Source organism: Ammodytes marinus, assembly GCF_949987685.1.
Source record: "Ammodytes marinus genome assembly, chromosome: 14".
NCBI classification, from domain to species: domain Eukaryota; kingdom Metazoa; phylum Chordata; class Actinopteri; order Uranoscopiformes; family Ammodytidae; genus Ammodytes; species Ammodytes marinus.
Genome location: NC_137218.1, coordinates 8808832 through 8830265, shown reverse-complemented (window position 1 = coordinate 8830265; position 21434 = coordinate 8808832). Strand labels below are relative to the sequence as shown.

Below are 21434 nucleotides of genomic sequence, written 5' to 3'. Positions count from 1 at the left end.
ATCGATCGATCTAAAAATGTAGGAAGTTTGGGCCATCTGCAAATATAAACCAACAGAAATCACCTTTCCAGAGGCCCACTCCATACAGTATGTTTTCATATATGCAAGACAACATGTTGCGTATAAAAGATATTTGGGTATTTTTGGAATTAAAATAAAAAGAAAGTAGTTTAACAACGGCAGTTTTTTCTTAACCATCTATTATTATGAACATTGTTTTTGTAATTTTCATTTTATGTCCTGTGCTGGCAACATGTGAAATGTTGTAGTAGATCACTGAATTAAATTGTGGCAGCTGTGTTGTGATGATGGCGGCATTAGTGGTGATGATAATGGGGAGGATGTTGATGATGAAGATGATCGTGGTGCTGCTTGATGCTCGGGGCAACGGCAGTGACGGACGCGGTGATAACAACTGAGCTGTGCCATAATTAGACACCGAAAAACAGGAGCTGAACTGAGAGCCAAAGGTTGTTTTGTTTTGTTGCTGTGATCACTGAGGCACTTCACCTTTTCACACAAAGGTCATGACTTCAACAGGCGAGCTTGTGAATCATAGTGGGGTGTTATTATGCAGAACACAGAGCTGCTTTGGAGTGTGTAGGTTTTGCTATGATTTAATTAGAGTGTGTTGTGTCTCCTTGCCTGATGGTGTTTTGTGTGCATCTGCCTTAGTCTGTGCATTTCTGTTATCTGAATGTGTCTACTAGCTCATAGTACCCAGATGTTTTATGTGAGCCTGTACAGTGTGTGTGCATAAGCGTGTTTGAGTCTCTATTGGTTCCCAGTGGGTCAGCCACAGTTCCCGACCCCATTTCCTGCTGTTGTTGACGGAGAGACATTCAGGCCAAAGGCTCCGGAGACCAGACACTGCCTGGAGGGAGCTTCCTGTCACTGCGGCCTACAGCCACTTGATTTGTCATTGTTTTGATTGCTTTTTTATTTTTATATTTTAACCATCTCTGATTCAGTCTTTGTGGACCACGAGGTCAGGACCTGACTGTAAGGGGAGATCCCCAGATATGAGTAGTGCTTTCCAATGATTCTTGTTGTCATGAGAAGTGCAGGATATCATTGTTTGCTACAGAGCTAGTATGTACTGTATTTACTTGAAAATGGCCTAACAATTGTGCCTGTGCAGTTTTGGAGTTACCTATTAGCAAGTCCATTATGTAGTTCTCATTTACTCTCTGTTGCCAGTCATTTTGTAATACAAGCTTTTGAAAATGTTAAAACAAGTCTCTCTGTTTATTACAGGTTGAAGCAGGAGTCGACTAGCGAGCAGGAGAGTGAGGGCGATCCCCAGGCTCCTCCCACCCAGCGCTACAGCGGCTATGACCTGGACGACATGGACGTCGCCTGGCTGGAGCTGGTTAACAACGAGTTCAGACAGATGGGTGAGTTCACACTGACCCACCCCCTAATGTGATAAATACTTGGCAGAAATCATTTTGACATTTAACAGAACTTAAATAATAAAATTCTGAGATAATGTCCAAAGCTTTTCATGACCACCACCTGCATTGTGTCAAAAGAGTTTGGAAAGTTATTGAACAAGTGCTGAAGTGCTTTGGGCCTCTCCCGGCATGTTTCCCTCTGTGAAAAGTAATCTATTTATATTAATATAAAACAGGAAAGCAGCATAAGATAACGTTTTGTGAGCGTATTTTGCAGTTTTTCCTAACAAACCACTTCAAAGATTAATCATCAGAACTGAGACTTTAAAGCAGTTTCTCTAAAATAGATATTTGAAAATGCACCTTTGATTGACATTTTAAAAAGTGTAAAGGCTCCTAACGTTATGTTTTTGGCAACTTTGCTCTGAAACTACTGTACAGTTTCTTCCTTTCCCTTTCCCTGTTTTTTTCATCATTATCTGCTTTCTTTGTGTTTTCTGTTCCTGCTCTTATACAGTTTCCTTTCTCTCTCCTCTGCTTTGCCTTGTCCTCCATTTTGCAATAGTGATAACAGCTGACCCCGTCATCGCTCCCATCTCTATCGTTTTTTTTGATATCTGATCGGCTCCTCTCAGATAAAGTGTAGTAATTGTGTTTAGAAATCCCTGCTGGGGTTTCAGGCCTTACTTCTGGGACACATTTTGCGTAAATCAAACTCACAGCCACACATTCACACACGCACGCACTGGCTATTCCAGGAGCAGAATGGGGTTGTTTCTCATAAGCCATAATGCTACATCAAACAAACAGTGGGTTGATTGGTTTTGTGGGTTAGGCTGTACGGCTCTGGACACATGATGGCATGATTCAACATTGTCTGTCCTCCCCTTACTGTGTGTGTGTGTGTGTTGGGTGTGTGTGTTTTTGTAAATGCACATTTGTCATTGTATGTGCTCATGACAACACGTATCTGTCTGAAACACTGCCTCCAAAACACACACGCACACGCACACACACACACACAAACACACACACACACACACACACACAGAGTGAAGTTGTATACACACCGTCTTTCTGTGGTTCCATGATGTTTGTGTCACAGCAGGTTGATATCTAACTCTACTTCCTTCTTGTTTCATCCACGCCAAGTACAATCACAGTTAATTCCTTTAAGTTCTTTATTAACAGCAAATCATTCTAAATTACCTTTCAAAACATTACCTGCTTTCAACATCAGCAGCAGATTTTATGTTACATTTCTAAAAAATAATGTGGGAGTAGAACAGTGTTTGGGTTGGATTTTGGTCTACTCTCTTATGTAAAACTGCAGCTCTGTTTGCATATCAAAGCTGTTGGCGATACGCAAAAAGGGCCCAAGAATCATTATATAAAGTTTTTTTCTATCTATTTTTATATTTTGGGTAGGAAGGGATTGAGTGGCATAAATAATGGATAGAGGCGCAGGATGCTCAGCTCTACTTAAAAAAATCTCCCAACTGAGTGCTTAAACCTTCACATAAATCCATAAATGATCCTGAACTACAGAAGCCAGGACAGTAGAGGTTTCTTTTTTGTGGCCTGGAGCATTGAAATGTGACAAAGCAATGTAAATACTAAATGTAAAAATAATCACTTTACTCTGTTTTCTATTATCTGAAAATCTTGAGATCTTGAGTCATATATTCTCCAAGTACAGAAGCATCATCAACAATGCTTTTTCCCTCCTTTGTCGACCAATTGTCTTAATAATCATCCTTTTCTCCGTAAAATACACTAGATTTAAGGCCTAACTTTCACCCCATTGTATAATCATTCTAATCTTGTCGTATGTAATAAGATAATAGTATGCCACGTTGGGTTTGCCACTGTCCTGGAAACCAGACTGTTTACTTTCCCAGTGCCTCAGATACTTAATTTTTTTATGAGGAAAAAAAGCTTGCCACTAAAACGGAATCAGCTTTCTTCAACTATTTACCAGCCTTAGAGCAAGGCAACACTTTGAGATGCAAATGGGGCAGGAATGCTAACGGTAATGCCGGCACGCAAAAAGGGCTCACTGGTAAATTCTTTTTGTTTTTTGGGGATTTTATAGCTTGTGGTGACACAGCACATGTAGGATTCCAATGAGCAGCTTTCCATCACTATCCTTCTTGATAATGAGAACTAAAAGAAACTTGAGTGTTGACCTGGTTATTGAACTCAAAGTTTTAATTGCTCTGTACAGACACAGTCTCTTTTCAAACATCCAATCCCTTCTACCTGCAGTCATGTCTTAACCTCTACTTTCAACACTCTTTTTGAGCAATGGAGAGGATGTGTTTTTTTTTAAGCATAGTGTTTTTTATTCTGAATGAAAAAGTATAACAATACAATGTATATCACACAATGTGCATGTAACACTTGCAGAATACAAATGAATTACATTTGTTTTTTACACCCCAAACTCCCCCCCCCCCCATGGTGAACATACACACTACCCCAGATGACAAACAGTGACCCAAGTACAGAGCACAAACAAAGCAAAAAAAAGGCAATAGAGTGCAGGAGGACATGTCAGTTAATAAATAATAATAAAAGATAACTTAAGAATAAAGTCAAAATAAAATAAAATAAATAAATGAATAAATAAATAATAATAACAGTGATTATCTTATCTATCTATCTATCTATCTATCTATCTATCTATCTATCTATCTATCTATCTATCTATCTATCTATCTATCTATCTATCTATCTATAAAGCAAGAAACGTCTGTCTGTGTGTCTGTGTGTCTGTGGCTCGCATATCTCTCTGAGTTTTGGTAAGATCGGCATGAGCTTCCGGATATTGCTTAAACACAGCACGAAGGTGTGCATCCTTCATCCTTCATTTTGAAGTTGTAGAAGTTATCATATTTATAGCACACAAGTCCGCTCCCACACACCGAGCGTGTGTGCGTGCACATGAGTCCCCCCCCACAAACACACACACACTGCTGCCTGCTACTGACACGTTAACGTTAATTGACAGCACGGTCTCGGATGCGGACGCCCGCGCGCGGACACAAGTGTGTGTGTCTGTGGCTCGCATATCTCTCTGAGTTTTAGTCAGATCGGCATGAGCTTCCGGATATTGCTTGCGCACAGAACGAAGGTGTGCATCCTTCATCCTTCATTTTGAAGTTGTAGAAGTTATCATATTTATATCATACTGGCGAATAGTAGCTTAAGTGCGCACGGAGCCGACTAAACCCCGCCTCCCTCTGACGAGCGGGACACACACACACACACACACACACACAGCAGACCGACACAGCCTTACTTCCTCAACAACTCCTCACCTGCTCCACCTGTCCGTTTTAGTGGTAAAGACTGCACTTCACGCTATTTTCACTGTAATAATACAGCACGGTCTCGGATGCTTCCACAAAATGTTTTATATCCGTTTAAAATCTAAACTGAAAGCCCGACCGCGCGCGCACACAAGTCCACTCCCACACACCGAGCGCGCGCATGCGAGTCACACACACAGCTGCACACACACACACAGCTTCCTGCTACTGACACGTTAACGTTAATTGACAGCACGGTCTCGGAGCACAAAAGTCCCCCCCCCCCCCCCCCCACACACACACACACACACACTGCTACTGACAAGGTAACGTTAATTGACAGTTATCTAAACTCTGTCTTATCTTTCAAATACCTAACAGTAATGGTAATTGGGTTGACAATGTTGTCATGGCGTGCAGCATAGACTCCTTTTATACACAGTGCAGCCATTTACTACATAGGCAACTGATTGTAAGTTTGAGTGCAATGTGCAGTATGGATGGCAGTTTGCAGGGTACCATAATATCAGATTGTATAGGTAACACCTGTACAGCTCGATTCTTCTTTAGGCTTCAACACTTAATTAATGAACACATTTTCTGTTTCATTTCACTTAACAAAACACATGGAATTAGTTTGTGGTTATCTTTACACAATACACTAAGGAATGTTGCCCTACTCTATAGCCAACTTCTACAAAATAACTTACTGATAATAACCTTTAACAGTGTAAAATTAGCCATCAATGATAGCAGCCAAATGTACTGTTTAATATGTTTCTTTGTTTACCTGCTTCCTACGGGCACTGCACTAGTTATAATAAATTAAAGGACAGAAGGGAAGAAGGCTGGATGGGAAAGGTCCTGAGCTACAAGTCTGCCGAGAGATTTTTCCAATTTGTGGAGAGGATGTGTTTTAAACAGTTTTTTTCTTGTTCTGTTTAACAAAAATTATCTATAAACAAGGAAAAGAGCTTCACACTGGTAAAAATACACTCTTCTAATCCATCCTTTATTCCAATCGTTCCTGCCCAGTTTGATGATTACTTTCTGTCACAAAAATGTAAACAAAAGTGAACCAAGTTGAAACCCCACATTAAAAGGCTCAATTTCTGTGTTTTTCAACCTTATTTCAAAGTTGCATAGCCCCTCTTTAGCAGCTATAAGAACCCTGTGGGAGCAGGACTTAGGCTCTGCCTTCACAGATCACATGTGGGATTCAGTCCTGGATCAGATACACTCTACCTCCATGTGCGCCCGACACGCTCTTGTGCAATTTAAAGTAGTACATCGTATCCACATATCTAAAACTAAATTAGCTCGTATGTTCCCCGATGTAGACCCGACCTGTGATAGCTGTAAGAGCGCACCGGCATCACTCTTTCACATGTACTGGTTGTGTCCCACCTTGACTGAGTTCTGGACATCAGTTTTTCAAAGAATTTCTGAAGTACTTCAGCATCAAATTGAGCCGAACCCTTTCACTGCAATTTTTGGCATTGCTCCAAATCCGGGCTTGCCTAAAGTGAAGCTGAAGGTACTGGCCTTTACTTCATTACTTGCTCGTAGGGTTATCTTACTCAAGTGGAAAGATCCTGCTCCTCCTTCCCACTCACATTGGATTAGAGACATTATGGCATGTATGAATTTAGAGAAAATACGTTACACTACCCAGGGATCCGAGAATAAATTTGACAGAATTTGGCGCCCCTTCCTAAATTATTTTAAAAAACCAACAATAACTATAGAAGAGTAGCTACCCCCTCCCCTCTTTTATTTGATTTAATTTTATTTCTTTATGTGTGTTTTTTTTTTTTTTTTTTCATATTGATTGTTTGTTTTTGTTTCTTGTGGTGTGTGTTTCGTGTTGTTGGGTGTGAGGGTGGGATGTGGGTGGGGTATGTTCAGGAAAAAAAGGGGAAAAAATGTTGTACTCATTGTGCTACAATTCCGTTGTTACTAACATTTAACAAAAAAACCTTTGAAAGAAAAGTGAACCAAGTTGTACTTTGTGTCTTCTCACCACCAGCATTGCCAGAGCTGGACGAGTTGACGATGGAGTGTGTTGTGGTGGAGTTGGAGAGTGTGTGTGAGGAGAAGATGCGCCAGGCCATCGATCGGGAGGAAGGCCTGGGCATAGAGTACGACGAGGACGTGGTGTGTGACGTCTGCCGCTCGCCAGAGGGAGAGGACGGCAACGAGATGGTCTTCTGTGACAAGTGCAACGTCTGCGTTCATCAGGTCAGGAATTACTTTATGAAGTGGTTTATCAAGGTGTTCAAGCGTACGTTTGTTTGAAGTATCACTTACCTTAAACCTTCTTTGCCAAATAAGAAAGCAATTCTGGAAGTGTAAATATAAAATAAAAATATCAAGATTGGTCAAGTTAAGGTTTTGTTTCTCCTCATAGCTTCCTTAGATACGGTACTCTGACTTCATTCATCAGAAGCCTGAATGTGTACGTACTGTAGCAATTTCACAAATGTGGAAAAAGTGCCTGTGAAATGGCTCAGCTGTGTTTGCTACACACTGACACTGTTCATTTGCTCAGTCGGCCCCGTTGGCGCTTACACACCTTCAGTGTCGTCAGACTGCCTCTACTCTACTGCTGTTGTGACACTGGGTGGAAACAGTTACCTGCAACTGCAGAACAAATCTCATGTTGGTCTGTCACCTAACATTCATCTCACATTCTGACACCTGTTATTACATAACATTTGTATTCACTCTTCTCTAAATTAAATTAAAGAGAAATGATTTGCTTAGTAAAGCTATCTCCCTCTCTAACCCTTATCAGGTCTTTAATAAAAGACTTTTAATTGATCAATAATAATAAAATCATTCTCTCTTTCTGACCCCGGGGACTGAATCTTATCAAATATAAGTCTGTGTGTTGTTATGTTGGCAGGAAAAATGTTCAGTGCACACCCGTTTGCTGGCGGAAGGGGAAATGGGTGGAGCACTGATGATACAATAACCTGCTCTGTTTTTAAAACAACAGCAAGTGGCATTTTGAAAATGTCTTGCTTCCGTTGGTCTATAACTGGTTGAAAGTAAAGTTTTGGCCAGAATAATATGTGGAGGAATGTTTTCATGTGTTACTGCAGCAGTACTGAGCAATACCCTTTAAAAGGGAACCGGAGATGAACAAATATGATGTATAGCTAGAAAATTACTAGAACACAAATGTCCTGTGATCCAGGCAATAATTCAGCATTTGAGGATATGCTCTTGAGAAAATTGATAATAATAATAATTAATAATTGCTTGGATTAATATATAGCGCCTTTCATGATACTCAAAGCGCTTTACAGGGTTCCAGACAATTCGTTCACACACAGTCATACCGGTGGTGGTAAACTACCATAGTAGCCACAGCTGCCCTGGGGCAGACTGACAGAAGCGAGGCTGCCATTCAGCGCCATCGGCCCCTCCGACCACCACCTCAAACATACAGCAGTCATACACATTCACACGAGGCAAGGTGGGTGAAGTGTCTTGCCCAGGGACACAACGACCATGACACAAGTGGCCGGCCTGGGATCGAACCGCCAACCCTAGGATCATTGGCCAACCAGCTTAACCACCTGAGCCACAGTCGCCCCAATATCTGATCAGTCCACTAAATGTGACGTACGTTACAACTTCAGTATCGGCTGTTTAGCTCAGCATTGAGATCTCGAAGCAGGGGGCAAAAACTAGTCTGGCTCTGCCCGAACAAATATGCCTGTCATCTCAGAAGTGCCGATATTACAACAGGTTATCTTGTAAAATACTTGTGGATTTTGTTACTTCCAGACAGAGCAAGGCCTCCCCAAAATATCAAACCACTGTTGTAAAGACAAAGTGTATTTTTTTGTCTTCTTCACATCATCACCTCTCATAACCTTTCCTTCTCTTTCTCCCCAGGCGTGTTATGGCATCCTGAAGGTGCCCCAGGGGAACTGGCTGTGTCGGACCTGCGCCTTGGGCGTCCAGCCTAAATGCCTGCTCTGCCCCAAGAGAGGGGGGGCCCTCAAGCCCACCCGCAGTGGAACCAAGTGGGTCCACGTCAGCTGTGCCTTATGGATCCCTGAGGTGAGACCCAAGGCTAGATAACTCTTCCAGTTTCCTTTCTTGTCATACATGCCCTCAGTCGGCCTCAGTGTGTTCTTGTGCTTAAGGTCATTGTTTTCTAGTGGCTGCACCTGTGAGTTTTGGGTATGATCCCAGTCACCACACTCAGAAATTAAGATGTTTTTTGGCTGCAGTGATAAAAAATTGGTGCATAATACTGTGGTGATTGGCAACATTTGTGTTAAAATCCATTTATCCTACATTAGCTTATTGGTGACCGAAACAGGAAGAGGCAAAGACTATTTGGTGCAATACTGTATGCGTGTGGTTTTGATGTAAATCAGGTGCCCTTGGATGAGGTGTCTACACCATGAAAGAAGGCTGTGTGGTATTTGCCATGCTGTGATGAAAAAGCTTATTTTGACTAATACACTTCTTACACACTCTTCTTAAAAAACAAACAAAAAACTGAACTTCACTTTTGCTTTTCTCACTATGCCTCCAACTTTTAAAATGTAAGCCTTACTGCACACACTTTCAGGTCCAGCATTGGCATTGAAAGAAACATGATTGGTGCATTGTTAGCCACTATTCAAGTTTCTTAAAGACTGCACTCAACACTTTTTCTGAATACTTCAAGGCGAAAGGAAGAGAAAAAAAAGACACGCACATCACTGTAATGGAAGATTTGACAATGAGTGCTCACTTAGTTTGGCAAACACTCTGTACTTATGAGAACACAAGTTACAATACACTTTCCTGTTCCTCCTGCGTGTAATGGTTTCAAGCACTGTTCCTTAAGATGTTAATAAGAAACATGTGTACCGTCTGAGCATTCAATAGCTGTCATAAGGCAATAACATTTCCAAAGGAGTTGGATTGTGTGTGTCTTTCCATTCTGTACAGATGTTGGTTGTGTTTCCATCAACATGAAGTGAATACCAACACTTGATAAAGAAGTTCTTGTATAAGAAGTTTATATACTTGCAAGATGTGCATTTTACTTTTTATTTATGTATAGCTATCATTTATGCACTAGTTGTCCACAGGCAACACAACTACATGCAGGACCAGATAGTATCCTCCTAGTGCAGTTCAGCAAGCATCCACTGAACATAGAGACAGAAAGCCTGCAATGTTTTCAAATACCTGCTGGATTTTGTAAACTCTGATTTGTTAAAGCCACTTTCCAGTGCATTTTTGCACAGAGCAATGACTGTGAATTTGGTTCCCTATGTCTTGCACTGTAGCCCCTCAATCAAGTTATTGCTTTACAGTCAGCATGAAGAGGAGGGCTGATTACAGCGTCCTATAACCCTTTCAATGTGTGTGAGTGTACTTGACAAAATCTAAGAAAGCAGGGTTCATGGGAAATGTGGCCAAGATTTATAAACACCTGTTTTTTTCAACCTGGGTTGCGTTGTAGTAAGTGAATGCTTAACAATAAGTAATTTAGCATCTTCAGTCAAGACCTAGCTCTTACCAGTCCACAGATAATGTACATCGATTCTCAAGGAACCTATGTGTTCAGCGTGTAGCCAAGCAGCCGCTCATTTTGAATTGATGGGTCTTGATGATACCTTTTGGAAGTGTCTCTCACCTGCAAGCTGAAAATGGACACAAAGCAGCCGCTAATTTCAGATACTCAGGGACGGATGTTGCTTCACGCCTCGCACACACCTTTAAACTGTTAAGACAGTCAGTCATGTGTCTCTTCAGCCTATTCAACAACACACTCCTTCAGCAGCTTTCCAAGTAACAGAGTAGCTTTTGGCAGCTCAAACCTTTTACTTCTAATTGCCTTCTGTCACCCTTGATTGGGCTAATTGTTTTCGTTGCTCCGTTCGCTTTTGTTTTCTCTTCCTACCGTGGAGGGAGAAGAATAAGATCATTTGCATGTCTGTGCTGTATGTGAGTTTGTGTGCGTGTTCAGACTCAGTTGTGTGTTCTTGCATGAGCTATAGAGGGGTTCATAGCTGCATAACACATACAAAGGTCACATGCACATCAGAACACAGGTTAGTAGATTTCTACTGAATATGATAGTAGCGGAAATTTCCAGAGAACATGGCTCTGTGTGTGAGAGTGTCATTCATAGAGGGTGCTGGTTTGGATGTGTGTGTGTGTGTGTGTGTGAGCGTGTGTGCGTGCGCGCGCCAATGTAAAGCCCCCCTGCCATGCTGAGTGTGTAGCTGCTTTCTGCCCTCTGCCTTCAGCCCCTAGAGAGAGGTCTCTCTTTTAAACAGCTACTCACCACAGACACACACACACACACACACACACACACACACACACACACACACACACACACACACACTGAAAGAAGCGGAGCACCTCTTTTATACGTCCTTTTCATTTAACACTGTGAATTCTACCCATTTCCACAGACATTTGTCAGTTTTCCATCTACCAGCTTTGAAATGTGAAGTAATTGGAGCTACAATATGCTCATCAGGGAATGAGCATACCCACACACGCACATGCACACACACACTCACGCACAGACAGCCCTTGCTTTCCAGTATTTAGTATTGACAAACCAAAAGAAGAGGGGAAGGTTGAGGAATTGTATAACATGCAAGTGTGTGTATTGGCTACATGTGTGGGCATCAGGGTTAAGAACAATCCAATCAATTAACTACACCAGTCTAAAACTGAAAATCCTTTCTCAATCAATCGGTTCGTACATCAGCTGTATGAAAAAAAGGTTTATGGTTGGCAGCTGTGGCATCTTTGTCTGAATTGCACTCTCTATTGACATCCTCAATAGAGTGCAAATTGACCCTGACTATGGATGAGTGTGCTGTGCTAAAGACATCAATAATAAAAGAAAGAAACGAGGCTGTGGGTTTGTTGAAAGAAAGAAAAAATCCGATAGAAGTGGATAAAGAGACAGACGGGCAAGACCTGAGGAAATCAGTCATCAGCTTGTTAATGCAAGCGGGAAGGACAAGGAGTGAGGATCATGCGGCAAATATGAAGTTTATGTTGAATGGTTTTTGGACAAAATGGGCAGGAAGGAAGAAATGGCTGATGAGTGCTCTCCACTCTATTTTGCATGGCTGGTTGGCACAGGTCAATGACTTTTCGGTTGTATTTGGTGGAAGTAGTTTTGAGGCCAAAGCCGTTCTGAATAGACTGCTCAGAGAATCCGTCACACTGGGATTTACACTAATGTTTCCAAGGAGGTACAGGTGTCCCTGCCATGAGTCTAAGGGCAGAATTTTTTTTGATATTGTTATTTTTTACTATGATTTATTTTTGAATGAGTAAACAACGGTATATTGTTTATAAAATGAATATATTTTGTTGGGTTGAAATACATTTTGACACTATGTTGATTTTTCTATTACTTATAAATTTTACTTTCTATCATATACTGACATGTGTACCGTTCCATGTTCCCTATAGGTGAGTATAGGCTGTCCAGAGAAGATGGAGCCCATTACCAAGGTGTCCCACATCCCCGCCAGCCGCTGGGCTCTGTCCTGCAGCCTGTGTCGAGAACACACAGGGACCTGCATACAGGTACGTCAGATAAACACCTGTAGTGACCTCTGTGTAAAAACAAAAATCAAACTTGCACTCAAGTTCTGGTTTTAAGTTTTTGTTGACAGTTTTTCACTTATTTTGATTTATTTTTTAATTGTGAACAAGCCTTACAAGAACATTTATAATAAATATTTACTTCCCACCAAGTTAGTTGTAGACCGGAGGACACAACACTTTGAAAAGAATCGTCCAAATTCTGATATTCTCACAATTGTGAGTGCTTGAGTGTTGCGTTAACAGCAGCAGTCTGTCAGTAAGCGGCAGACAGTAGCACTATTCATTCATTCCTCTTCCTTTTTTTCCTTCATCTTCTTTCTATTCCAATCCTCATGCCATTTGCTGTAGATCGTGTGGAGGTGGTGTTGGAATGAAAACAAACATGAAGAAACTTTCCTGAACGATTTAATTGTGTGTGAATTCTATATTAAGGTTGTCATTTTTGGGTTGGCATCAAATTTCAAACCCACTCATCCTTTGCAAATGGAAAGACGGGAATTACATTCTGAAATAAAGCCTTACAGGCACACCCATACATAAAAGCACACCTATATACAAACACACACAGCAAACACAGCGACTCTCTCGCAGAATCGGTTTAAAGTTTAAAGTCAGCGCACACAAAATGTCTCCTAACAACACAGATCATCATAGTTCTTAGACTCCCACTGGGTGCGGGTGGATCTGTTTGAACCCAGAATCGCTTTAACAAGCTGCTGAGTACGCAAAGCGAAGCCCCCGCTGACACACTAACACTAACCCACTTTACAGCTATTAGTCTACAAACCATTCAGCGTTAAAAGTGCCCTCGAGGTGAGCAGGATTCCTAAAGCCCTATGCTCCCATCTCATATGTGTACGTATGGTGTGTATAAACACGTGTGCTGGGTGTATATGAACGTGTGTCCAGATGCTCGTTTGTGCAGCGGTGAGGGCGTTTGCCGCCACAGTATTGATGCTGTAGATTAACGAGTGCTTGAGTCAGGATTGCTCATAGGGAGAGGGAATTTCTCTACCGTTTCCCATCGCCGGAGGCAGCCGGTTGTACAAACACTCACTGATCAGCTGCCACCTCACACCGAACATACAGAGATACAGCGTTACACAGTAGCCTACACATCAGGACTCCTGTGTAAGCTTTAATGTCAGGAAAAGTATGTGTTTTTTTATGTCTTTAGGAAGAGGAGTGTCTTGAGTGTGAGGAAATAAAAAAGTAATTGTCAGTGTTGATTCTCAAAATATAATCTTTAAGTGTTTGGCTATCTTGTAGGCCTCCAAAAGTTTTTGAGCACAACATATTTCAGCATCCTGATAGTGTAAGCCTTGTTAGCCTAAGATCTTCTACTTCAAGTCTTTGATTAATTTTTCTTCTGAACATTTTGTCATAAGAAGCTTTCGTTCATCTTATGACACCTTTCATGTGCTGAGTTCCTCCAATTATGACAGTAGGGGGTATCCAAAGAGTTTGCAAACCTAAATATCTATATTTAACAACTTGCTGTATTTCTGGGAAAGCTCTCCAAGTGTAATGAGACTTTTAATTAGTGCTTCATTAAAGGAAGGTGCACTGGAAAGGTCAGCCAGTAAAGCCTATACTACATTTGTTAAAGTTTATATAGAGTCAGTTATAGTATATAGTATATACTTTAGTAATAGGATGACACACTCACCTAATTAATAAAGGGTTTTTGCTTCATGGTTAGTGTGTATTCTTGACTGGTTTCAAAAGGGACATGGATTTTGATACGTGTGACATTGCTATATGTCCAGCATTTGAATACTAGCAAACTATGCTAACCCTAACTTGACATAAAGTAAGTTGGATTGAAAATGAATTGTCAACCTCTTTACAGAGGTGACAATTAACCCCCCTAATTACACCATATTGGGTTATTAATTCGGGAAACTAACTCATGCTGTGAGGCCAAACCAAATATTGTTCAAACATACATAACTTTATTTTAAAGTCTAGTGAAAAATCCAACATTTTCCAAGGATAGCAAATATCTTTCTAACAAAATCCTTGTTTTTCATCCGGATTTCTTCACTTGAAAAGGTGAAGAATGAAAAGGGTAGGCCTAGGAGTTTATGATTTAATGTCTAACCCCAAGGCAGTTTAAGGTCTCTTACTCGGCCAGAAAAGATATTTGGAGTTAAAAAATTCTTGAAGTTGGGTTAAATGTATAAACAAATACATCTATTTAAAATGATAGCACATTTGTTTTTAACTGTTTGAAGATAACTGAACTGTCAAACCAACATGTTTTTATCCACAAACTAAAAGTACTCCAAGTCAGCGTGGGTGGTGATAAAAACATTATTAATGATTCACTGCCAGAACTGAGCAGGTGCAGTTGAAAAGGCCAGATGAGTATTTTTTGCAACGATTTGTCCTGTATTAAACAACACATCTAGCCAGCTTCACGCTGTGTTCAACCTTTTGCCTTTTGACACCAAATAAGCGATAGCAGCTGCAGCAGTCTGCAGCTCTGACATTTGGGGAAGTTGGTAATAAAATGCTTGTACAGTGGAGACCTTTGACTGTAACTCCACTTTATAACAAGATGGTGTATCTATAGTTGTCTCACACTGGTAAGCAATTAGATTATTGGTTCATGCCTTCCTTTCCTCTATCGCTGACTTTATTTATTATAGTGGATTGACGGCCAACTTTAGCACTGATATGTATGTCAGAGCTCTACTGGGAGTTTTTTCTCAGCTGAGCTAAGGGTCTAAGGGCAGGGTGTCATACTGTATGGAATGTAAAGCCCACTGAGGCAAGTGTCCTTTAATTGACATTCCTCTTTGTTTTGCCACATCATATAAACCACATTAAGGAAATGTATTGAAGCCAGTCAAACATTTTTCACAAGGAATATTTCTTGAGAAGGAAATAGTCCCTATTAAAAATGTTTTACCGGTCCAATCAGCGAACAGAGGGAGTGGCTCAGAACAATAACTTTGAGGTTGTGCGCCAGTTTGACATACGTCACGACCAAACGTTATGCGATTGGTTGGTGGATCCAGAGTGGCACTTGGCAGATGCAATAGTTTTATACTTCAACAGACACCTTCAAGTGAGTTTATGTTTCTCAATTGAGCGATTCCAGACCTTTTGTACAAATGGGGCTGGCTCTTAGTATGACCTGTAATAGATATGAGTGAGAGACATACGCACGCACGCACACACACACACACACACACACACACACACACACACACACACACACACACACACACACACTAAGTTACTGAAATGTCAGCAGGAACCGTGTTTGCAGTGACAAGGATTGTCCTTTAGGTTTGCTGCAGTTCTGTTGGAACCTCGATAACACAGTAAATCGACCGAAAAATTTTTGGTCAACAGACCTTCATCAGCATCAATGAACAGACACATTTCCCCTTAACACTCACACTCGCTGTGTTACTTTACTGTGCTATCTCGACAGCTAACTAACTAATAAATGTATTTTCTCTTGTCCCTCCCCACAGTGCTCCATGCCCGCCTGTATTGTGGCCTTCCATGTGACATGCGCCTTTGACCACGGCCTGGAGATGAGGACCATCCTGGCAGAGAACGATGAGGTGCGCTTCAAGTCCTTCTGCCTGGAGCACAGCTGCACCGCCGGCAGCAGCGGCAGTGCTACCTCCAACAATTGCAACCACACCAACACCACTTCCACCGCCTACGGAGCATACGGCTCGGCCAGACTAACTGCTGAGGTCCGGTTGGACCAGCAGCACCAGCCAAACGTTAGCGGTGAGCTAACGGAGCCGAGGCCGGTGTTGTACCCGGTCCAGGTGTCAGCAGCAGAGCGCGCTGAGAGAGAACAGCTGGAGAGAGAGAAGGTCAGCCAGAGGAAACAGAAGCTACAGGAGCTAGAGGATGAGTTCTACAAACTGGTGGAGCCCCGGGAGGTGGCCGAAAACCTGGGACTGCCCATCCCCCAGGTAGGTTCAGCCAACACTTTGATTTGTCATGGGAAATGTTAAGAAATGCTTTTATTATTTGTAAAAGGTATGCCTCTATGTGTACCAAAAAATAACTCTTTCCTCCAGTCAATGAGTAATACTAGTAAGTATAAAGCCTGCAGACAGGGCTGCCACACAGGGGTAAAATGGCTTGCTGAAGAGACATGTAAAGAATAAAAAATGCTTTTTCATAACAACTGGCATTAAGTGCAGATACAGCGATGTAAAGCCGGGCATCTGAGGACTCGTAGTTCATTGAACCGTGAAGTAGATGGAAAGTGTCTCTCCACAAAGAAAGAGAAGCTGAAGATTGTGGAGATTGGAAACATTGCCTGATATGACAAAGCGAGATACAGGATATTTTCCCTTTAACTGATATGAAATTTGTAAATAATATTATAATGATAATAAAACATAAAATATTATTAAATAAATTTAAACTTTCCAAAGGTCACTCCAGTATTTTAAATACACCGTTTATAATTTATTATTAAGGACGAAAAGAGTCCTACCTCAACAATTCATTATATTCTTTCAGATGTGGTATTAATGAGCTGCATTTAGAGTGCCGACTCTAGTGCATCAAATAAAGTGCTCCCTATTCACAGGTAAACTGTCTGATAAATCACTGGCATTTGTTAAGAATGCGCTGTAATTAACTGGTCTCTGCTCTGCAAACATAGTTGTTGCTAGAGGCAAGAGCTATTTCTATCTTTAAATAAAGGCTACAGATAAAGGAGGGGAAGAAAACTCTATAGCATGCTTTAAATGAGATAATTGTTATTACCAAAATTTGTACGTTCAAATCTGTATTTTAAGTGCAATTTCTGTCATTTGTTGTTCCAAAAGATGGATGAGTTATTGATATAAATGATAGTGATTTTAGTCGGGAGCTAAATTATTAGAGTTAAAAATCCATTGCATAACTGCAGAAGATTCTGCCTTATGATGCCACAACTTTTAAAATAATGAAAGAGACAAAATGATATGGATGTACTTTTCTAATTCATTTGTTTTTTAATGTTCTATGTCACTTGGAGCAGCTGATGTTTCAGTCTTTTCAAATTCAATCATAAGTTTTAGAAAAAGTACCGGTATTTTATCTCTTCTTCTAGGTGGACTTCTTATATCAGTTCTGGAAGTTGAAGAGGAAGGGCAACTTCAATCGACCTCTGGTGACCTTAAAGAGAGACGAGGTGGACAACCTGGCCCAGCAGGAGCAGGACGTCCTCTACAGACGCCTCAAACTCTTCACACACCTTCGACAAGACCTGGAGAGGGTGAGTAAATCTGTGTGTGTGTGTTTGGGGTGATAAGCCAGTGAAATGCTTTCCTTTATGAAGAGTATTATTCTGCTTGGAGCAATTTTTTCATACTGTATGTTTCTATCTGTGTTTGTGTATTTTTGTGTATGTGTATTTATATGTGTGCACGCTGTGTATGCACGCCCAGTGCTTGATCCATCCCAGTGTTCTCGAGGGGTAATTTACTTTTTCTTTTCCAGAATGTTAATTAAAAACATAATTGACATCATATAAAGTTGACTATGGCTGTCATGAATATTAATAGCAAATGAATGAATAGCCTGAAGGATAAAAGCATAATGAAATGGCTGAATGATATAATGAGTGATTGAACGATAGCCTTGTGTTGAAATTTACTCAAAAAATACTCTCACCACACATAATTAATTCCTTTTTTTCCCCTGTGATCTGTGTTCACTGTGACAGTTCTCACCATATCTAAAAGCACAGAGCACTCGACAGACCTCCATGAATTTTCTGATACTTTGTTAAATCATTAGGTTTTGGGTTGTTGTGCTTCTGGCTTTGGGATGGACTGACTCCAAATTCAGTCTCAGGTTTCCCAGAGCACAGAAGTTCCATATGTATGTTTATTTGGAGGTGGACATGTGCCTACCCAATGGAATAGAGTTTGTGTTGTACCAACTAGATTTTAGACTTTTTTCTCCAAGAATCAGGGTATGTTTGGGGATAGTCAAGAGCCCTTTGCTGAGCACCACTGTTCCCCAGACGATATAATAATAATATTTGTGCAACTGCCTGTCTTGGAGAGGATAGCTTCGATTTGGAGTGGTACACTGAGACCCTTGAAAGGAACTGTGTACCTGATCTAAACTCCAGTGGTGCTTTAGCATTGAGCTTCTGTGCTAATCATGCTAGTCTATAATGGCCATCATGTTCAAGCATGGTGTATTTCTCAGTCCTATCTACTAAGAGGGGGGCCCCCAGGCATGTTGTGAGGCTGTGTGTGTGAGCAAGAACACCTTGGGCTGAAGAGTAATGATCATTAATGTAGTTGTAGATTCAGATCTTTGGATGTACAGTATGTTTCAGATACTTGGATGGAAAGAGCAGCAGAACATGCACTTAAAGTGAAATGGGGACATATGTCAGACCTTGTGTACTAGGTTTTTAACTCTCAATTGAGAAGACTTTCCCTAAATCTGTGGGAAGGTTGGACAGAAAAAGGCCAAGTGGGTTCTGTTCAATGCCTCCCTTGCGGAGTGGCTGTTGAGACTTGTTGCCAGAGTTGTGGTCACTTGTGCCTTTTGTGATGGCAATGAATCAGCTGGCGTGAAGGAAGCTGTCAAGCTAAACAAAAAAAGGAGTCCATTTAGGCTTGGTTAGTCCAGAAAACTGGAAATGGTGGAAAGATGTCAGGAGCTTCTGAGGTCAGGGAAACAAGTTCAGGGAGGCCACAGAGATGAGATAGACCTATATGGACAAAGCAGTGGCACATTTCTCCAAAGAGAATGGATAAGATTAGCCAGAAAAATGCTATGGAAATCAGTCTCAGTTTTTTATACTATAGCCACTGTAACTAGGACAGATGCATTGTTTCAGGCTTTTAGGTTAAGCAGTACCTTGCTTACTATTTAACAGGGGAATCTCAAGTGACTGGGGATTTAATTTAATGTTTGCACTTAAAAAGAAAAAAATCGAAAGCAACTTTATAAAAACAAAGAAATCTAAGAAACTGCTTGAATGAAACTTGCAGACTGTGACGAGGGAGGGAGGAATTCTCATCGTAATCACAGATTTAATAAATGCTTACAGCACACACAATACTTCAGTCTAAACCTGAACTGTCGTAGCTCAGCATTGAGGTCAGTCTGTATGCGGAAGTATTTACCCATTGCTTCCAGTAGTATAGCTTAAACTTGGCAGCTGAATGCCAACCGCTATGTACATTTCTTTGCTTGGTTTCCTGGATTGGTTGCATGCATGCCTACAACCTCACTCCAGACTCATGTTCACACTGCTTTGATAGTTGATTGGCATTCGCTGCAGCGGTGCACTCAAAACCTGTTTCTGACCCGGCAATCTACCCTGAAGTATCTGAATGACAGCAGGCAACCCACAGCCAAACATCTACTTCAACCAGAGTTTAGGGGGGTATACAGTTAACTCTGTTTTTCCAAGGACTGGCGGTTAGATTGCTATGTTGCTCCTCATGTTTGGACAAATGTTTTAGATCATAACCGCAATCTAAGAACAGCCTATAGTGTTTGCTTACTTTCTGACACTTAAATCTCCCAAAAACAATCTGATCTGAAAGTTTTCCTCTCAACAACCAATTTTGATATATTTTCTTTTAGTTGATAGTTACCAGATAAAATAAATAATCCGGTGTCTTTCATAAGTTTTTCCTTCATTTCTTTGGCAAGTGATTTGATATGGAGCCGTTGGCTCGCCTTGGTTTGATTCAGCTTGCTTGATTTAAATTGTCTCACAGTTGGACAATTTTTGTTGGCAATTAGGGGGCTGCATTACAACCAAATGACCCAATATTCTGTAACAAACTAAAATAATAATATACAAACAAGGGAAATAATTGGATGGCATATTTTAATTTGCTCATTTGTTTTCCAATTTAACCTTAGCTGGTAATACCAGTTGAGTGGATTTAAGGAGTTCTGATTAGACCAACGGATCAGTGTGATTTGGACAGAATCCCACAGGGTTAAATTGGCTTTTGGATAACAATATCTCAGCCCTGAACTTGAAATGTTGGAGTGAAAAAATTATTTTTTGTATTAACAAGCACCTTTTAATAGTGATTGATCCGATACATAATCTAGGATAAAAAGTTCAGCTTGCCATCATCTATGGGTTACTTTCTTGCAATGCTTGCCAGTCTGTCTAAATAAATAATAGACCTTAGTATATACGGTAGGTGCAGATTAGGGCTCTGAATCTGCAGCTGTGCAGAATACTTTGTACATCTAGAATTGTATTTGATAGAAACATTATTCTACAGACGAGTCTTATTTCCTATAAGTGCAACCATACCACAGCAGTCTCCAGTGGTCACAGTTTATTGATTGTTGCAGGCATTCCTCACCTCCTGACCAGCCACTGTATTTGTGGACTACATAACTCTTCTCCCTCCTGACCACCCATTATTGATGTGTGTGTTGTAGAAATGGACCATAGCGCTTTAAGCCTCACCGGTTAACTTTGTTCGTCCTGTCAATAAAAAGGTTAAACAATTGAAGACAGTCTGTAGAAAATGTATTTGCAGTTGTTTTTACGGTTTATAAAGCGCCACAAAAACAGCTGTTTTGCATCTCTGTCTACATTCACTTGTCCATCAATCAGTGGTTGAAATTCTACGTTTAATTCATTAATTAAGTCATATGTGTGTAAAAAAAAAAAAAACAGTGAGTAACAATGCAACAGAATTTTCAAGGGGAAAATGAAAACTTATCAACACGCTTGTAGTTAATAAGAGGCTAACGCTAAAGTAGTATTCTGTCCTAAAACACACATTTACCTTCTTAAGCAATTAAGTCCACGTTTATGTGCCTCCTGGTAGTTAGCAAGTGTGTCCCACCTCTCAACCCATGAAAAACATGAATTTCATCAGTCATGTTTTTCTTTCTAAAAGTGTTGAGGTATACACTATGTCCTCCACTTTATCAGATGGAAAATATTTTGATAAAATGTAATATTATACTGCACAGTTTTGCCTTAATGCTTTTAGAGCAATTAGCTCAATTGTTTTATTAATGACTCCTCTCAGCCCCGGAATGTGTGTTTGTTTTTCCCCACTATCTGTGTGGTTGCTCCTACTTATTTGTTAATTATGTAGAAATCCAATTAAGCCAACAAAGCATCTCG

General features: G+C 40.7%; 1 protein-coding gene across 1 annotated transcript in view; it reads left to right on the top strand.

The window, feature by feature from the left end:
- Positions 1 to 21434, top strand: part of jade2 (jade family PHD finger 2) — a 169075-nt gene that overhangs the window by 90570 nt on the left and 57071 nt on the right. The window contains exons 5-10 of the mRNA XM_080040454.1: positions 1258 to 1397; positions 6741 to 6952; positions 8621 to 8788; positions 12179 to 12295; positions 15808 to 16266; positions 17403 to 17567. Coding sequence (XP_079896580.1) covers positions 1258 to 1397; positions 6741 to 6952; positions 8621 to 8788; positions 12179 to 12295; positions 15808 to 16266; positions 17403 to 17567 — 1261 coding nt within the window. The remainder of the gene's footprint in view (positions 1 to 1257; positions 1398 to 6740; positions 6953 to 8620; positions 8789 to 12178; positions 12296 to 15807; positions 16267 to 17402; positions 17568 to 21434) is intronic.